Source organism: Anarrhichthys ocellatus, unplaced genomic scaffold (genome assembly GCF_004355925.1).
Source record: "Anarrhichthys ocellatus isolate YVR2014 unplaced genomic scaffold, GSC_Weel_1.0 scaffold27, whole genome shotgun sequence".
NCBI lineage: Eukaryota > Metazoa > Chordata > Actinopteri > Perciformes > Anarhichadidae > Anarrhichthys > Anarrhichthys ocellatus.
In genome coordinates this window covers 1,117,559-1,137,282 of record NW_022280057.1, presented here as the reverse complement: position 1 = coordinate 1,137,282, position 19,724 = coordinate 1,117,559, and the positions used below count along the sequence as shown (strand labels likewise).

The following is a 19,724-nucleotide window of genomic DNA, read 5'->3' as shown; positions in this document are numbered from 1 at the left end:
CACACACACACACACACACACACACACACACACACACACACACACACTACAGGAAGAACCAAATCACATGCCCGAGCCCCACAGTTTCAACCTCAGTAAGAAAAAAGATGCATTTATGTCTATGGGTTGCTTTGTGTATGAGGCAGAGTATACCATTGAATGTTTACCTTGTTGACATTCAGCTCTTTCTGCTGTAACAGCAAGATATCCAATAGGGTGTCCAATAATCAGTTTCCAAAGAAATAGCTCTGTATTGATGGTTGGAGGTGTCCATTACCTGACACTTTGTGATATAAGTGGGCTGTTTTTCTGCAGGTGGCTGTCTTTTATACACTGTGCAAAGCTGCTTCAAGGGTAACACAGATCATGTACTTCCACAAATCCCTCGTGCGCTGACCTCTGGATCGCTGGCAGACGTTGCTCCCCACATTAGTGAGATGACTAGATGTCCTTGACAGGTGAAGTCCTGTATTGATGATATCATAGTGTGCTCAAGTTAAAAAAAAAATTAAAAAAACTGACAGACTAACCAAGGAGAACACAACAGTTTTGAGTTTTGACAGCTGTTGTTGCAAAGCCCAATGAAATTGGGGTTGCAGTGGTGCACAGCTTCACAGAGAGAAGTATAAAATATTTGACATTCTACTCCTCACAGTTTCATCATTTACCGTCCGCCATTGAAAAAAAGAAAATAAAACTCCCCGTCTTCGTTTACTCCTAGAACTGAGAAAGAGATAAGTAAGCCTCATTTTGGACAAAGACCATTTAATCTCTCTCTTTAGTGCTGTTAAATCAATATTGTCAACCTAGTGAGCTTATTCATTTACAGCACCGATTGCTGACAGGAAGTCAGAGTTATTTGAGACAAGAAATAGTCTAATTGTAAAAGAAAAGGATTTTGAATTCTTGCTGCTGTGCTGTTATATTGCAAGTGCTGTGTATGTAATTTAGTAGCCAGTTATGAACACGGTTCAACACATACAGCATACATCCCTTGTTTTGCACCTCATTTAAGTTAGTGGATGGAAATAGAGTACTAAACACATTACTAGTATGGCAGGCTACTCTGAAAGTAGTCTGAGCCATATTCATCTCTATTAGATCTTATCCTGAGCATTTAATTAACTCTTCCCCCTTTCCTTGATTCAATCAATGGCCTGCCAGGCATTTGTCTTCCCCTGAAAGTACAGATTCATGTTAGTTGGGCCAGGCTGATAATCATCAAATTCACTCATTGTATTTATTAACAGTAACATTTAGAAATAAAGTGATATTTATATTTTATCGCCGAACTCAAGGGAGTAAAGGCTTATATATTAATAATTAACTCTATATGTTAATTCTGTCAATCTAGAATATTCATAGTTGATTTTTACTGTTCAATATTAAAATATCTTCTCATACATGCTCTTGATTTTGGAAGGGTAAATGTAATGGGTTTTTTTGCAACTTTATTTTTTTTTAGGTAAAAACTGGATTTCTTTTCAATTTATTGAAATTGCCATAAAGTACAGTGTGTTAGTGTCAACATTTTCACCGTGGGTGCCTAGTTATAGTTAAAAGTAATGGGTGCAACATTAATATAGGGCATGGGGAGGTTTGGCAGGAAAAATGTTCATTTAATTAACACCTCAACGTACCATTTACCTCAATATTAAGCCTTTACTCATGAACAATAAAACTGCTCCCTCACTATAAAGCTCAGTTTGTGTTGCACTATATATTAGAAATATTTGTGTTCTCCTTTTGTAACGGCATTGTTTTCTTGCCAAACACGAACAAAGAACAAATCAAAGAAACAGAACCCAATTGATATAAACAACAAAAAACTATTGAAATGGGCATTGAACTATTAGCATTACCTTGAAATTACCAAGTCTTTAAATGTCCTAAATTGTAAATCGTGAGGTTTTCACATCTTTTTTTATTATAAAGCAGGTCTAAGTGCCATATAGTATTGTGAAAGTATTGAAAGCATATACACATGGTCTAATAGAAACCAGAAATACAAGTATGAACCTGTAAATGAGCATGATACGTTTCCTTTAATGACGTCACATTTTGAAGTCACATTGACATTCAGTAAAAATTGTAGACATCACAGTCAAGGAGAATGTGTTCTGCCATTTTATGAGGCTCTTTGGAGGGCACAACTTGATGTTCGAGAAATGTGATTTTATTGTGTGTGTTTTTTTGGGCTGGTGACGCACACACTATTTGTCATGCATGGCCATACTTTGTTTCCATGTTATCTCAGGCCACACTGGACTCAGAGCTTGAGACGAATCTTTTTATCATGTTAAACAGACGCTGTGTGAGTCCTGAACGTATTCTCTCTCTCTCTCACTTTGGTGCTCGACCACTGAGACCCTCTCCATTTGTCTTTGTTACCACAAGACGCCCACATTGTTTCCTGAAAGACCGTGTCAAATCCTGTGGTTCTCTTGGGATGAGAGATGTTTGCTTTTCAATAAATGGGTGGTACGCTCGATAAATCTGTTGACACCCATTTATGCCGTTATTAATTCCACCAGTAATTCCTGAAACAGTTTAAATATGTTTTTATGTGTCTGCAGTGTAGGACACAACCTGGGAGGATTTCCTTCTCTCTTGTATAATCTCCTGTACAGTGAAGTATGGGGTTATTAGTGGAGCAATATCATTTCCAAATGTGCGTGGAGGGATGTGGAACTGTATCTCAATCCCTATCTGTGTAAGATTTGTGAATCTCTAAATGTCCACTCAGATGTCTAAATGTGTATATGATTCTGCAAATGTGTTTAAATTTGTAAATACGTAAAATAATCAGAAAACAGCGACTCCGTTGAGTTTGAGGTGAGAATATTTTTTTCAACAGCTATTTTCCAAGATGGAGTATCAATTTTAATATCTTGTGGGTCAACATTACACAATTCAGTTCAAAATATCAGGAAACGCTTAGTAATTTAATGTGCCTCGGATTGCAATTTACCTTTTCATAAAACATTTGATGATGTAGGCAAATGGAATTTTGTCGTTAGAGCTGACAGTTACCAAATAATGCTTTTTTCTTTCTGAATGCTTCTCATTCTTTCAATGATTACAAAAAACACCATGAGATTCTCACAGTAGGAAATGGAAAACATTGCATATAAATACCTCCTTAATCACTTTTTCCTCAATAATGTACTTAACAATGACAAATACTTGACAAAGTGAGTAAATGCATTCATCTTCTGCTCAGCAAAGATGCATACATTATTATTTACTTCCGCTTTATCCTGCCTTGTACATTCATTTTGAGATATGTGGTTATGCTCAGTTGCAATAACAATCATCTTCAATAAAGAACCTGACATTTGCCTTAAAAACTGACAATACAGACCATCCTTACAGAAAACTTCATGACACATCCGTTTGTGGTTGAAAATCTACCAAAATAATTACAAAAAACTCAAAATGTGAAGTCAAAGTTCCCATCAAAAGGTAAAAAACAACCTCTACCTTTAGACATAGTGGCGCTCTACGTTAGCAGCATGAGTGAAATAAGAAACATTTGACAAAGCATTGTTAGCATGCTTCCCTTATGGGTGTGATTCAGAAAATCCCTGGTAGACCCAGCTCCACGGTGGCTTTGTCATGACGCTGTTGGTTCCAGCCAGCAGTTTGATCAAGTGAAATAGGCCAGCGGCAATGCCTGCGACTTCCTTCGTCCTTGCTGTCATGTCCAAAAATATGAGTCATGTAGAGTGCAGTGGCTGCCTTGGTGTGCGCGTGTCTAATGTGCATTTGTGCAAACCATTTGCTGTATGACAATTTGCTGTAGGACTCCTGAGCTGAAGCATCACTTCACTATACAGATCGACAGTAAAACTCCAGTAGCTTTTATTCCTTGGTTTAAGGCACAGGTGGACCATAACTGGGGCCAAGCTCACAATGACTCACCCACTGGCCCTTGGCTTTCTCATTGCTCTCTTTTAATGCAGTAACTGCTATGGTGCCATGGTCCCTGGGGCAAAATGAGAAGGCCACCAAACCGTATTTCCTCCACAAGCAGCCACTGTTGGCAGTTAATAACTGTACTGGAGTAGCCAGAAGAAAGTCAGAACTGTGGAAGACTAACTATATATAAAAAGGGAAAACACAGTTGCATAAACCGCTCAAAGCAGCTAGCAAATGGCTAATAGAAGAAAAAGATTATGGCAGTTGGAAATGACTTGCAGGTAACAGGTAAAACAAACATATGCTATCAAAGGATGTGATTTATACAGCGACTGATGGGATCTGAGACCTCTATCCATATAGGTGCATTTAGCAAATGGAAGACATTAATCATCACAGCAGTCTGAGGCTTCTAATTACATGTTCAATGTAGACAGACTGTTGACTACTTCTGTAAGAATCCAGCTGGAGAGATTTCCCAGGGGCCTTTAAAACTAAAGACGGATAAGAGGGTTGGGTGGCACATAGCTCCAACATGTAGAGTCGCACACAGCTGGCACCCTTTTTTTATACACTAAAAACACACACACACAAACGATGAACCGAAGTGCTTCATTATGTCATCCAATGACCATCCCAGTTTGGTTAATACGATCTTACTCCTCAATTCCCTGCATTTCATTACCTTGTCTACAGTACGAGAAGATGGGAGAGACGTATCCTGCTTTGATCATAGTGTTTATACCTCCTGCATGTAAACACAACCATTCAGCTTACAGCACGATTCATAACGGCAGCATAAATTGGCATGCATAAGATATGACAGCCTAAGAAAAGGCACAAGAAGTGTTGAATGTGCAGATGATGAAAAGATATATGTATATGCTTGGTTCTATTTGCATGAATCCAGATGTTCTGTATTTTGTGTTTGATCCAAGAGAACGAAATGGACAGTTATTGTCGCGTTTTACAGTGCCCAGCAACATGACAAAACAAACCTAAAGCTTATGTGGTGAGGAGCTGTGTGAGGATAAAGCCGCAGTCCATCTCAAGCCCCTAAGCAGACACAAAGCAATCTTTTGCAGCCAGTATAGTCCCTTCTCTCTATCAGAAATCCTGCTAGCTATGTTTCACAGAGAGTGACAGGAGGCAATACGTGCCGATATCAGATCTTTGACGTGGAAAAGGTGGCCTGAATACAGAGAGGCTTGGAGAGACATCTGGAAGATGGGTAGGTCTGAGGACGCTCTATATTAGATTTATCTCCCTTAAGGGGAAAGGTCAGCTCCTCGGGTTTTTACAGAGATTGCCATTTAAACTGTGACTGTTGGAAACCATTTGTTTGTTTGATTTAGCTTTGGGGAGAGCTAACAGGAGGTAAATGCTGAACACTTCATATGCAGTTAAATACATATTTGTCCTTTAAAGATTAATGCTAATGGCCAGTTGGAAAGGTTTGTCATTTCAACGGTCTTGGCTTAGTCACCATTGATTCAAATGTCACTGATGATTGTAGGTTTAAAATAAGAATATATGCATTTGCCTCATGTGTAGCACACATTTAACAGGAACAGAAGGACTGAGCAAAAGAACTCTGAGGCTAGTATATAGTCAAGCAAGCAGGATTTTCTCACTGTTTGTAGTCCTACCAGCGAAAAGTTATACACAATAACTTGTATAAAACCCTATCTATATCAATCTGTATGTAATCTACGTGCTTGTGAGCCAAGACGTGTGATGAAGTATAAAGAGGAACACAGTCCGCACAGGGAGAAGGTAAGGTCTAAAAATACAACTTTTACCCTGCAGACTGCCGTTTGTGTCCTGTGTGAAACCTAGAAGTCAACTTTAACTTAGTTATGTAAATTCCGTACTTAGGCAACACCACTTCCTTAGTTATTTTAACCCAAACTACAATCTTTTCATTAACCTAACCAAGTAGTGTTGTCTAAACACTGCAGGGGCTTGCACGGGTGCACTTATTGCTTGGTTTTAAAGTGTTCGAGTTAAATTCACAATGAATGGCATGTGGCTTATGGGGCATAAAGAGGAGCACTGAGGAACATCCACTAAGGGCACCATTTACATGGCTTCCAAGGATTGAGGTGCAATGAAACTAAAAGGCCCGAAAGCACACAACCACCCGGCAGGCTCCTATATATCAATATATAGGAGGCTAACATTACACTACTTCAATCTTAGTATCTTAAGCATACGGCATACAGTGAGCTCTCGTAGATCTGTAATTTTCTTTTTTCTTCAGTTTTGATCACACTGTTCAGAAACCCAGCAGATAGAAAAATGAAATTACAAAGAGAAGGATACTATATTTCACATTAAGAAGAATTTTAAGTCACTTGACTGGAATATGTGATCAGTGTCGGAGATTAGTTAAGGTTGCATGGGGAAAATTCCAGGGTGGTAGCTCAGTGTAGTAGAAACAGGCCATCATGAGTGTAAATCTGTCATCAAGCCGGAGCTCATTGTGCCCTTGTCATTCCTGTGGCACAAGCCTAGGAATATCATTTCTGCTGGGTACTCCGCAGATGTCAAGACTCACTCCCGCAAGATTAAAGATTGCATTACAAATTAGAACGCATGAGCAATGGCACAGAGTTGTGACTTAGTCTGTGTTAGCATGGATTAATCTGAATCATTAAACCCTGGGGTTTGCATTGAGAAAGCTAAATATACCTTAACACAAAGGAGATTCTACCATTAGCATTGGCTCATGGCTGAACTAATTAGGCTTTACTCCAAAACAAAAGATCAAAGATAACACAGAGGAGAATAGAAATCGTTCAAAGATGGGGGTGGTATTAAAAGCAAGCCCAGTAAACACCCCAATATCTAAAGGGAATGAGTCTTCTGCCACTATTTAAAGTATCATTAATCCGCCAACTATCTTTGTTCCTCTGTTCCGTCAGCTGTCTAACCCTTTGATCCACACATAAACTGATGTGGCCCGAAATAGTCTTCCTCTGTACCACAGACCTCCATTGTTGTCCACAAACTATTAAAAATACATTAATGAGCCACACCGTTGCACTGGTTGACATCTTCCCTCATTACGATGAACATGGGCGCTGTAATTTATTTTGAATCGATTCCACACACACCCCACTGGTGCCATAAATACTTGCAAGCACACTGAACCTGCAGCTGGAAATTGTCCCCTTATTATTTACTTATTAATGAGCAACATTGGCTGAAAACTGCTAACCTGAGCCACCAGATGGTTTGTTACGAAGAACCATCAGAGAAACTGTCATTGGAAACTATTTGGAATAGGGCATGCCGTTTCAAAAACATACTTGGCAGGTGATTGGATGAACCAACTGTCAATCAAACTGTTGGAAAAGCCAGTGGGGAGAAAATATAGTTTCTGTGGAGAAAAGCCTTCAGTGTTATTCTTTGATTTTCTTTCAGTGAGGAAATACTCTCCAATTCTGATATAGTGTAAATGATGCTATTGCAGCTTCTATACGCTGACAGTTGCCTCTCTGCATCGTCTCGCACACATCTAAGCCACGCCCGTAGCTCCTCACAGGAAGCCGATTGGTCCACGCTCTGGCATACCGGACACATAAGCATTACTTGAAGCCTGACTAAATGGATTTTTTGTGCGATATGTGGTCCCGTGATCCTCACATGAATCTGCAAGAATCCAGTTGCCATGCAAGGTTAAAAATAACTGCAGGCATTTGTTTTATTTTTTTGCCTTGTATAAAGTATAGACGAGAATTATGAGACACATTTAATGACAAAAACTAAAAATATAGAATGGAAGCAGCCTCATCTTTTTAAAAAAAAAAAAAAAAAAAAAAAAAAGCAGCAAAAAGGATTGTAGCTCGTTGTCATTTAACTGTAAGCAGTCACCTTTATTAACAGTTTTTTTGCTCGTCAACCTCCTCCTGCATAATGATAGATATTGCTCTTCAGAGGTGGGCCACATGCAAAAATTAACTGTCTGAAAAATTCAGGAGTAATTTCAAATCCATCATCTTAGATTTTATCTACTGTAGATTGAATATGCATGTAGGCTTCTCCCATGACATTGTAAAACCATGAAACAATTTCCTGTAATCTGCCTTGCAAAGGAGACCTCTTTACTGAATACTTAATGTACACATCATTTCACCTCGGCCTTACTAAACTCTGGCTTATGTTGACGTACAGAAAGTGTATTGTAGTATGTATTTTGTCACAGAGTTTTACATTCTGACTGCATCCATTTTGGGTTGTTTAATTATGTTTGCGATCCTGATAAAGTCTGAAGTTGTGATCCATGTCTCCACCATGTGGTTTGCTAGTTGATGTTAACCAGGTAACATGCTGGTTAACATCAACCAGGTAAAAGGTTTCTACTGTAGGAAGCTCTGTATCTATGTTTCCACACGTAGAGGTTTCACTGTGCAGGAGTGGCAGTCATGTCATTGAAGATAAATGTGCAAGGTTAAATTGCAGTGTGTTCCAAATCCCATTCCCAGATGAGCCGATTGATCAAAAAGGGGATAGTTGTAGACATCAACCACCACATACAGGATCGTGAAGACTAGGGCCGCACAGGTCATTATTAAAGACAAAGAAATGACATGTCGATGTATTATTGGGAAGCATTCTGTGGTTGAATGTACTTCAACAAAAGCCCCGTCAATGGCACGAGTCACTTCGTATGGTTTGATTGGCCTGGTAGAAAGTTGTGTTGATTGTCCAAAAGCCCTGCATTTAAACGCGAAGTGAGAGCCCTTCTTTGAGAGCAATACGTTAGGCTCAAGTGAATGTCAAGGACAATTGGACTAGTAGGAAATTAGAGCAATGTGTTTCAACAGGCGGCGAGAGCAGTTTTGTTCCGTTTCCCATTATGCTAATGGCACTAAAAAGTTAGTATGTTCCTGCATGGATGTCTAATGGGCACGACATCCCCCAGTGCTTCCTTGTGGGAAACCAGGGAACAGCCACACTGTGATATGATGTGCTTTTCTGATCACCGGCTTCTTAATGAAAAAACAATTAGAAGAATATATTTGCACTCCATGGGCAGAATCCCATCCCATCTAATTAGAAATCATTTTCATTGCTTACTTCTGAATTTGAGGCTCTATGAGGTAAAACAAAATAAGATAACATACAGACAAAGATGCTTCTTGTTGTTTCTAAGTGAAAACCAATCAACCAGTCTTATAGATAGATAGATAGATTTAAAGAAGAATATATGTCTGTCCATATTTATACACTGAGGCTTTATTTTATAAGAAAAGAAAGATGGAGGGAATTTTGCAGATGTAAAGAAATGTTGGTCTCATGCTGAGCTCGCCTCCCAAACCCTCTCACCCCAGTCCATTTATGTCGTCATACATTTGAGCCTTATGTACTGTACACAGAGTGACAGCTCCAGCTTCTTTTCTCTTGCTGTGTGTAGTTATATATTCCTTGTAACTAACTGATGCAGTACACTGGAAACGGGTACCAGTTATGCTGCCTCTCAATCCTTGCCTGAGCTGACTGGTCACAGAATTTCAACAGTAGATATTATTAACAGGATTTTGTACTTTCCATACCTTATTTGAAGCTTGTGAATAATCAGCAGCTACAATTTGTTTACAAGATCCATTTTCCCACTTTGCAGCTTTATGTTATAACAAAAACTCAACGTGCATCTCAAAACAAGCTGCAACAACCCAGTATCTGTCAGAATTATATCCATATAGGACGATTCTACATACACCTCTCTTTACTTAATGAATTTGGATTAACACCTATTAAAAACCATGTTTTAAAGACCATATTTCTGTGACAAAAAATAGGAAAACAAGTCATCCATTGCCATGCATCCATGTTTCCAGGAAATTACTGCACAGTGTTTTCCTGAACCAGTGGTCATGTGTACACATACTTTGATTAGAATTAATGGCTGACTGAAATGTTTGCTTAAAGCCAGGTGGGGTGAAAAGCTAATCAAATGAAAAGTAGCTCTTCCGATGAGTTGCTCATCCAGTTTCTTCCCGTGGTTGATCGGCTGACGGCACACTCCTGACAGGTTTGTCAGAACAGTGTTTCCCTCTCATAGCTGTCGACGGAGCACGGGCTGATAAACAGAACAGAACAGAAGAACTGAATCTTTAATGTGGTTACTTTGCAGGTCTATAGCTGCAGAGGATGCCTAGAATAAAAAACATGTTTATTTGTCATGTCTATTTAGGCTTCTCCTCAGAGACAACAAAATATGTACAGTAGTACCGGCTGGGATCCAGAAAGTTCAAAGAAAACTAAATTATTTCAAAGCAGCCATTTTAATTCTACATAATCACCTCTGTTTTTCAACTACTTGAAAGTGTGTATACACAATTGGGTTTGAGCTTTGATTCAGCTTTGCTGCCAAAGCCAAATTAAGTCACTGAGTAACAAGAGTGACAGCCAAATCTGGCTCTATAGAGGAAGGAAAGAAAGGGTTGTTATGTATGTATTCTTGACAGCAGTCTGGTGCGGATGCTCAAATGAAAAGAACGTAGAGGAAGCCAAAAAGGTCAGGCTCATTAAATGTCACCAAAGAGCATCTTAATAATTGAATCACTCAGACAAAGAACCAAATAATTTAGCTTTGAAGGGTTCTTAGGAGCCACTTGCAGTCAGACTTGTAGTTTTATAGTCATTAGAAACTGCTGTAATAATTTTAGGATTGACTGTTGTACAGTGCATTCAATTAAAAAGGACTAACATTCAAAACATTGCTCAAGATATAAAGTATATTGTTTACCAATAAAGACAGAAGATTTTTGAGGGCATCCAGTTCTCGTTTTTCACCTCATGCACTGCTCTCAAAACCTGTCAAGAGTCATCACTCTGGATGCAAATTGTCAAACAAGCTGTTTAGTGCCAAAAAACTTAAAAGTAAAATCTTTTGATTTGGGCCATTTCTTCTCTCACCCGCTCTGTGAAATAACAATGTTGAAGCATCGATGAAACAATAGTGAGGGGAAATGCACGAGTCCAATTAGAAATGCACGAGGGCTAATCGGGAGGTGATGTAAACCCTGAGAGGGGAAACAGAAACCCACAGCTCCTCCCACAGCTCAGGGTGAGAAGTTCAGCTGTAGACCTCACCACAAAGAGTTCACAACGAAAAAATAGCCCTAATGCAAAATAATATATAAAAAAATGTGTCTGTGCTCCCAAATAAAGAATTTAAAGATACAAGCCATTTCATATCATTAATCCACCCAGAACCACAACATTCTGCATGTGTAGGGAATATTTTGTCATTAGACAGATGAACAATTGCTGCCATAGAAATAATAAGAATGGCATAAATATAAGTTGTTCTCCTACTGTTGTTTATTAGCATCAACAAGCAGAAATGACTCACAAAGACAGCGCCCCAGATCCAGACTGTGTTTCACTGGAATTTGCTGTAGAAGTGTTTGTGTTGATTAATAGTTTTGACTTTAAGTAGCGACTCATGAATCTACAGTATATAAATTAACCTTGTCTTGTGCGCTAGACTTGATATGTCTTGGTAAAGATGAGTTCTTTGACTGCAGTGAATGACTTTCACAGCAGAAATTAACCTCAGTCATCAGCCGGCTGTGTGAAAATGCATTCACAAATCTCTGCTGGAACATGCAGTCGTGTTAGAGACCTGTTCTTCTGTCAATATATCTTGAAAACGACAGAGTTTATTCTCACAATCGTTTGTCCCTGAAAGCTTGTGACCTGTCAGAGGATATCACACTCGAGACCAAACAAGGTGTTTTATTGTTTTGATCAGTAAAACAAGCACAACCCGAGACAGAGAGTTTATGGCTTTCTGTTAGCGCAAGAGTCTGACCATCAATCCACCTCGCTGTGTACCGGTGTGAGTTTGTAACTGTGTGTGTGTGTGTGTGTGTGTGTGTGTGTGTGTGTGTGTGTGTGTGTGTGTGTGTGTGTGAGAGAGAGAGAGAGAGAGAGAGAGCGAGAGAATGAGAGAAAGGGATGAAAGGAGTACCAACATACTGTAAAATCAGCAACACTACAGAGTGGACTTTAGCCAGAAGCAGTAGAGTGGAGTCAGGGGACCAGTGAGAGTTGAGCTTTATAATGTAAGAAAGACAGACGTGCATCACAATTCCTCTGGGAGAATCAACAAAAGGTGCTAGTGCTTGTGTTATTTTTAGCAGTACTAGTGGTGGTGCCTTAGGAATGGAAACCATTGGATGATTAGCACTGAAATGTGGTACCTTCCATGATAACTGTTTTTATGTTAACATACTAATGTTCTAGTGCCAATATGGTAGATGTCAGCTTTGTAGAAGGCTAAACATGCAGACAATAAAAATGTTGAAATTGAAAAACACAAAATATTCAAGAGGCATTATCACAAATCAGAAAGATGATGCTTAAAAGTTGGACCAAAGGTATTAAAAACTGAAAAAATAGAATGGCTATTCCAATTCAAATAAACAAACCAACATGGTCAGAGCATCAACTATTTTTTAATGTGTAGCCTACCGTTACAACAGCGGAGCAACAACGTGTGACACACTTCACATCCCCACTGACGTGTGTTGTCACCAAAACAACTAACAGTAATCAACATTTTCTGTTGAACGAGTCAAAGGACCACGGCAAACTGTTCAACGTCCCAAAAAGAAGTCTGATTGAATAGAAGTCGATGAGAAAATGACCCTACTTCTCACTTGATTGAACACCTCATTAAATATTGTCAATATCAGTCTATGGTCTCAATCTCTAGTTTCAAGTCTTCTTCAATAAAGTCAATTATGGTCCCATTTAGAGTAAAATAGACATTTCAGTGTTTTCGTCTTACAACTAAAACCCTTTCACAGCCTGTTTTCAGTTCATGAAATTTATCGTAACATTTATGGTCGCCTAAACATATATTTTTCTGCATTGGGTTGCACTTAGCTCCACCCTGTCATGTCACTTCTGTTTGAAAAAAACTAAAACAAGACAGAGGCAGCCAAAAACGGAGGCTTCCAAATGGCATTCCAAAAACCAATGTGTGACGTCACTGGACGTAAACAATAAATGAGATTGGGCCATTTTTTTTAATTAGACGTGGTTTTGATGCAACCTGCAGACGAGACAAGACGTCAACTTTCTGGTTCTGGCAGAGGTTTGGCCGCGATGGATTGGATTGCGGGGTAATTATGCCAATGCAACAACTCTTAGTTATGTCTCAATTGATTTACACAGATGGCTGCATTCATTCAAATTCAGATATCGAAGGACAGACAATGTCAATGTAAACTACTGAGGAATTGGCAGCATGCTGGTTTCCATCTGAGACTGCGAAGCATTGACAAATCATGGATCAGCAAGGACACTTAACGTGTCAGTAAGCAATCTAATTTATTTAATCATCTTTCTAAAGTATACCTTATTGTTACCTGACATTTTGTGGAGAAATACTCTTATATCTAACCGTAGCTTCATAAACATTGTAAAGTAGTCAAAATATCATAAGCGCCATCACTGCAGCTAAATTTCAAAACAATTCCTAATTGTTGCTAATTCGATGAAAAGTGGAAGACTTCTCAGCATCAGCTCAGCTTCACTCTTGACGTCCCAAAAATATCCTCCACAAAGTCCTTGATCCTGTAGCCCCTGACGATGCGCTTTATGTGGCTCTAAATACAGCTAAGAGGCCGTAAGATTGGTAGATCAGTGGGGACACACACACACACGGCATCAGTAATGCCTTGGAGGGGATTGAACCAGCCATCTGTACTCCGGAGATCCAGATCGTGACAGATCGTGAACCATTAACAAATGTATCAGAAGCATGGGGTGCAATCAGCTGTGCTCCAACAGGGGCCAGTGAGAAATCAAATCCATTGTGAACATGAAACAGTGTTTTCCTTGTTTCCTCATATACTTCCTTGTGTCTTTTCTTTTGGTTTTTCTTTCAGATTTTCTCCGTCTCCCTTCCTCTCCTTACTTTCTTTCTGCGTGTTGGTTATTCCTGTCAGTGGCTGCCTGAGCCTCACTGGAGCTTGTATCAACTCCTTCCTCTCCCCGGTGTGACATTCACAGCATTACAATTGAGCCATCAATCTGTCAAGCTTTACCCCTGCTAAGCCACGAGCTGTGGGAAGCGCAGGAGAGGGACAGGTTTACCTCTCCTTCTGTTTTGCGTCTCTGTAGTTAGGGCTTAACAACTACAATATGTCTCACACATGATGTGAAATAGATACGCTTTCAGCTGCCAACTGAGGCAAGTCATTTTTCACACTCATTCCATCATCCACCGCTGGGTATTTTTTGCTGATGACTGAGTTGGTGACTGTTGGATTCTCATTTTCTTTTATTTCATTTTTTTTTTAGCAACACCCCCACACTGCTACCTATCATACATACACACACCCTTCTCTGCAGTTTCTCAAATATTCTCTTTCCCTTTGTTTTTGTTCCCCCCCTCTCTCCCTAATGTTAGACTGAGCTCCTGTAAGGAGGAGATAAAGCCCCCCGGCAGGGCAGGACCACAGCTGTCGCCGTCTGACTTCCTGGACAAGCTCATGGGAAGAACATCAGGATACGATGCCCGCATCAGACCCAACTTCAAAGGTATATGCCAAGGCAGAACAACATGGTTGCCCTCAAGAAAATACAGCAGCAAGCACAAGAAAAAACAAAGTCCGTTCGATCCGTGTTGTGAAAGCTTAACAGCTGACCATTCTCATGTGTATGTGTTGTATGCTGTTTTGTCAGAAACCACAATATGATTCCAAGATTTCCAGCTTCCCAGAACATACATATTGAATCAGCTCGTCTACCTTTTCACCCCGTTTGGTTTCGCACAGTACTAGTTCAACCTAAAGTATAATTAACCCTTTGTGGTGTAGGCTAGTTATTTGTTCGTGTTGATGGTGACGTAATTATGAGACATAATATTTTACCATGCTGCACAAGCGCACAACAACCCCATCTGCTGCCTGGAGTATGTTTACTGGTGATGATTTGTTTCCAGTACAGGAAGTGCTACTTTTTTGTTTTGTGCGTAAGTCAAAGGAGGGAGTCCTCACTATAGTTTTGCATTGCAAAGTCAGTTTGCAGGCTAGATTACTAATTAGCTACTAAAACAAGTTGACATTATTCTTGACTAAAACAATGGCTGACTAAATTAAAATTTTGATGATTCTCAGGCAAGTTCTGGTTTTAAGGAGCGTCTTATTTTCTATGATTTCAAAGCTCAGGATTTATAGACGTTTATGTGCGATGGATAATGCAGATAATGATGTTCTCGTAAAGTGCATGTCCTTACCGATTCTATGATTATGCGAGTCATGTCTGTGCGTTTAGATTTTACAGAGCCATCACACAGTACGACTTTTCACGCAAGGTCACCAGACACTTTTGAAGTACCTTCATTGCCTCCATGAGCTGTGTGTCACAGCTGCTGACCACGGTGATAAGCAGGCAAACTCAATGAGCCAAACAACCAAAAACTAACATCCCGTTGTTTGTAGAACACCGGAATGCACCTTTTATCTCACGCAGCATCTTTGCCTCAAATCTCTCCCTCCGCGTCCCTCTAGGGAGGCACGACTCAGTGTGAAAATCTGTGTTTAGGCAACAAAGGCAGTTTGGTTAAAGTTAGGAACAGATTATGGTTTGAGTTAACTGTTTATAAGTGCATGCATCTTATGTCATACTTCAAGTCACTATTGCCTTTTCAATATCAAACAAAGACCATGATCTTCCCCAACCATAATCAAGAGCTTTGAGTGCCTAAATATAACCCTAAAAACATCAGCTTGGTGAAGTTGCTAATGGATCAGTATGTTTTATTGAAACCCTAGAAATAGAAACCCTTTTTATTGTCATATACACGAAATTTGACTTCTGCATTTAACCCAACCCTGTATATAGGGAGTTATGTGAGAGCTACTTCCAGGATACTGTAGGGAAAAACAGATTAAACAATATGTCGTTGAAAACTTAGCAATTATGTTTGGAAAAACACTTCCTCCTTATGTTGATAAGAACACCAAAAGCTTTTCACGAAATGTATTTGCTGTTGCAAAGTATCATATAAACATCATTTCAAAAGTCAGGTTTGCACACAATGATTTTCATAGATGCCAAAATGGACTGACACGTCTCCGTGGCCTTCCTCTCTCTTAGTCTTAACGATCCCAGTGTTAGTCATTTCCCTTGATTTATTTTCTGAAAACGTTTTTGTGGTTGGTTTTAGTCAAGGAGAAGTCTTTTGGCTGTAATTACTCGTGCAGAAGTGCTTGAGAAAACACATACTTTCTCCCTAGTGCATTTAAAGTAAGGGCTCTTCACTAGCAGAACTGGAGCTTGCATGTCTCAAAATGAATGAAGAAACTGCTGTAAATCATTAAAAAGCCACAGGAGATATGCATAATAGGCATTTCTTTGTATGTGGTGCGATTTCATGAATCCCATCTGAGGGGAAAGATTTGTGAATTCAGTCTGTTTTTTCTTTCCTCAGGCCCAGCTGTGAATGTCACCTGTAATATTTTCATCAACAGCTTTGGGTCCATCACAGAAACTACAATGGTAAGAAGACCTTGAAGATTTCAAATGTTTCATGTTAGTTTTCTTAAAAACAGCATTAGTATGATTATTTTCGTTTTTTTGTATTTCCCCTGTGATATTTATAATATCACACAGGGAAAATACAAAAATAGAGAAATCTTGAACACTAAATCCTCTTTCTTTCCTACCAACTTCTTTGCTAATCCATTCAGGGCTGAAGCCGTTCTCTCATTTCTGTGTTTCCTGGAGCATAACAGTGCAACCTTCAGAGACCAATGGGTCACTGACATGCTGATAATGAACTGTCCACTCTGCAATTAAAATGAAAAATTGAGAAAATGGATGAAAAGGAGTATGGGAGAGAGGACGAGGGGTTCAGGGAGAAATTACTGTCCTCAAGTCTGCATTTACAGTGTTATAGCTGCTGGGTCAGCACAACACAGAACTGTTTAAGGGTGTCTGAGGGAGGCCCATGGTCAGACCTCCGGTCCGGTCAGCCGAGAGAACAACAGTAGTAACAGTATCAATGTATGCGCTGGTGAAGCATGCTTTTTATTCTGATAAATGAAACGAACAAGCAAGAAAAAGGAACAATGTACAAAGATGAATTCTGAATTAATTGGACAGATTAGAATTCTAATTAAATTGCTCATGTATGTTGGCTGCAGGCAGGAGTGAGTGTCTTCAGTACTTGTCCTTGGCATGGCCTGCAACGTCTGAACAAACACTATACCATCTTATTAAATCGTTACTTTAGGAATATCTGATGAATGTGGTGAGGCGAGGGCCTTTCAACTAGAGTCATGTCTTTATTATCATGAACCACTGAGGTTACATTACAAAGATTGATCATATGTAATAACTCGAGTGCTTACATCGGTCATTACGATTAGGAGATGTGTGAACGTTAAATAGTATTTACAGAAGCACCAATAAGGAAATTAAGCACAATGGACAGATGTACATCATAGCGTATTTGTTGTGTGGATTATATCATTGCCGATATGAAAGACGGAAGAAAGAAAATTGTAGATTTGGTCTTTAAAGTGATATTCCATCCAAAAAAGTTTCATCATGGTTTCTTTTTTCAAATAGTACAATAGCTTTGGTCATCATAAATTCATCATCAGTCAGAGACAAGTAACAGAACATTCCCAGAAACTTCTGAAAGCGCTACTGCAGAATGATCCACTTCTCAGCTCTCCATCTGTACTACAAAGTTCACCGCCGATATATTTTCCATTAACTTCCCCGAGTTCTTCCACAGGACTACAGGCTCAATGTATTTCTACGGCAAAATTGGAACGACCCTCGCCTGGCGTACAGCGAATACCCCGACGACTCGCTTGATCTGGATCCATCCATGTTGGACTCTATCTGGAAACCTGATTTATTCTTTGCAAACGAGAAAGGAGCCAATTTCCACGAGGTCACCACTGATAACAAGCTGCTACGGATTTTCCAAGATGGCAGCGTTCTGTACAGCATTAGGTAACTAAAGAGAATATTCCCAAATACTGTTATGGCCAGTTTGAGAATGACATCATGAACGACATGTAGCTGCAGTATGATGGGAAAAAATGTCATTTATTCATACAACTGCTTTGATATTATCCGATTGTTGCTACCTTACTCCGAGAGGCTAAATAAGTCAGTTCACTGACACACAATGAACATTATGTTAAAAAATATTTTAAAATGTAATTTTTAATGAGATGACAATAATTTGGCAAGTGTGTACTATGAAGTGAGTTTGTTAAATAACACTCTACACCAGACAAGAAATTTGCAAATGGCTTATCAAACCACAACATAGGAGGAGATGACACCTGTGTAGTCCCTGCTTGCGTTTCACACAAGTTTCCTCACAACTTTAATCAGAGAAATGTAAACAAATTGTAACCAAAAGTAAAAGTGTAAAAACATTTAGTTGAGCAGTTCTTGGCACATTTCACATTGTTTTGGTCATTTTGCCTCAGAAAAACGCATTCATTTCAAATTGGAAGCCTTCTCTTTGGTGCTTTTCTGCATATTTTATTTTTTTAAAGTAAGTTAAAATTTTTATCATTTTTTAAGTCCTACTATACAAATTAAAAGCATATATTTCTACATTTGTTTTGAGAAGAGAGAGAGACAAACAACATAAGTCCTCTGTTGCAAATACAGATAATCACCTCATCATACCACTTATTCACTGCATCTTCTAGATCTGCCTGCCAACTAGGTTTCGTAATTACAACATCTTTGTGTGCACTAAATACATGACACAATGAATCCCATGTTAGGAGAATCAATCAGTTGGCTATTTGTAGTCTGTTCTTCAGCTGAAAAAGACTGTGTCATCAGAACACAGAAGCAAATGGATGTCTGTGTGTGTGTGTGTGTGTGTGTGTGTACTGCTGGCGGCTCTTGTCTCGCCTCTGGGCGATGCATTAGAGCAGGTAATTACACAGTTTTCCTCCAGACAGACTACCAAATAGCTCTTATACTCTCTCTCTCTCTTCTCTGAGGCTTTTTGAAGGCTTAATGCATCAACACCACAACAAATAAGAGCAGGGATGCCTGCACCAATTACTTTGCCATTATTGTGGTGCGACAAGTAATCAAATGGTAGAGTAACTCAGTGTTTTCCAAGCTAGTCATTAAAAGAAAAAGAAAATCTTTTTAGTTTTCTCATTTGTCCAATTTTATTGAATTGAACACGTACTCCTGACTCCTTTTAATACTTTGCAAAACAAAGCAGCTTGGCACCGATATGTTTCCCTGTAATCTGTTAACCCATCATTTCGTCTTGTGCTTTGATGTCTTTTCCTTGAGCCCCTTTGTGCGACTTTTGACATCCCCTATTGCTTCTCTTCTCTTTTCTAATCTGTCTTTTCTATCTTAGGCTGACTCTTGTGCTGTCCTGCCCTATGGACTTGAAGAATTTCCCAATGGACATTCAGACCTGTACAATGCAGCTTGAAAGCTGTGAGTCTTCTTCTTTGACTTCCTCTTGTCTCACTTTCCTCTTTTTATCTGCCCCTTTTTCTGATTTTTTTACATTTTGCCCGGCTTGTAAGGTGCTTTATCTCGCTATATTCCAAGAGATAGGAACTACATCATGACTACAACTGTGTCTATAGCTGTGTCAATATCTGGGATGTATTCACAAAGTCCATATGGAGAAGAGTTTGTTTTCCAATTGCATCTCCTGTGTTCTCCAAAACCCAAAATTGAACAGCAAAAGTGTAAGGAATGAATTAAACAGTGTGCGTTTGTCAGCTACCATCTAATCTGCTGTGCCAGATACC

General features: G+C 39.3%; 1 protein-coding gene across 2 annotated transcripts in view; it reads left to right on the top strand.

Moving 5' to 3' along the window:
- The window catches only part of glra4a (glycine receptor, alpha 4a), a 41,130-nt gene that overhangs the window by 9,988 nt on the left and 11,418 nt on the right, over nt 1-19,724 (top strand). For both annotated transcript variants that reach the window (XM_031862696.1, XM_031862697.1), the window contains exons 2-5: nt 14,360-14,490; nt 16,385-16,452; nt 17,699-17,922; nt 19,319-19,401. In XM_031862696.1, coding sequence (XP_031718556.1) covers nt 14,360-14,490; nt 16,385-16,452; nt 17,699-17,922; nt 19,319-19,401 — 506 coding nt within the window. The remainder of the gene's footprint in view (nt 1-14,359; nt 14,491-16,384; nt 16,453-17,698; nt 17,923-19,318; nt 19,402-19,724) is intronic.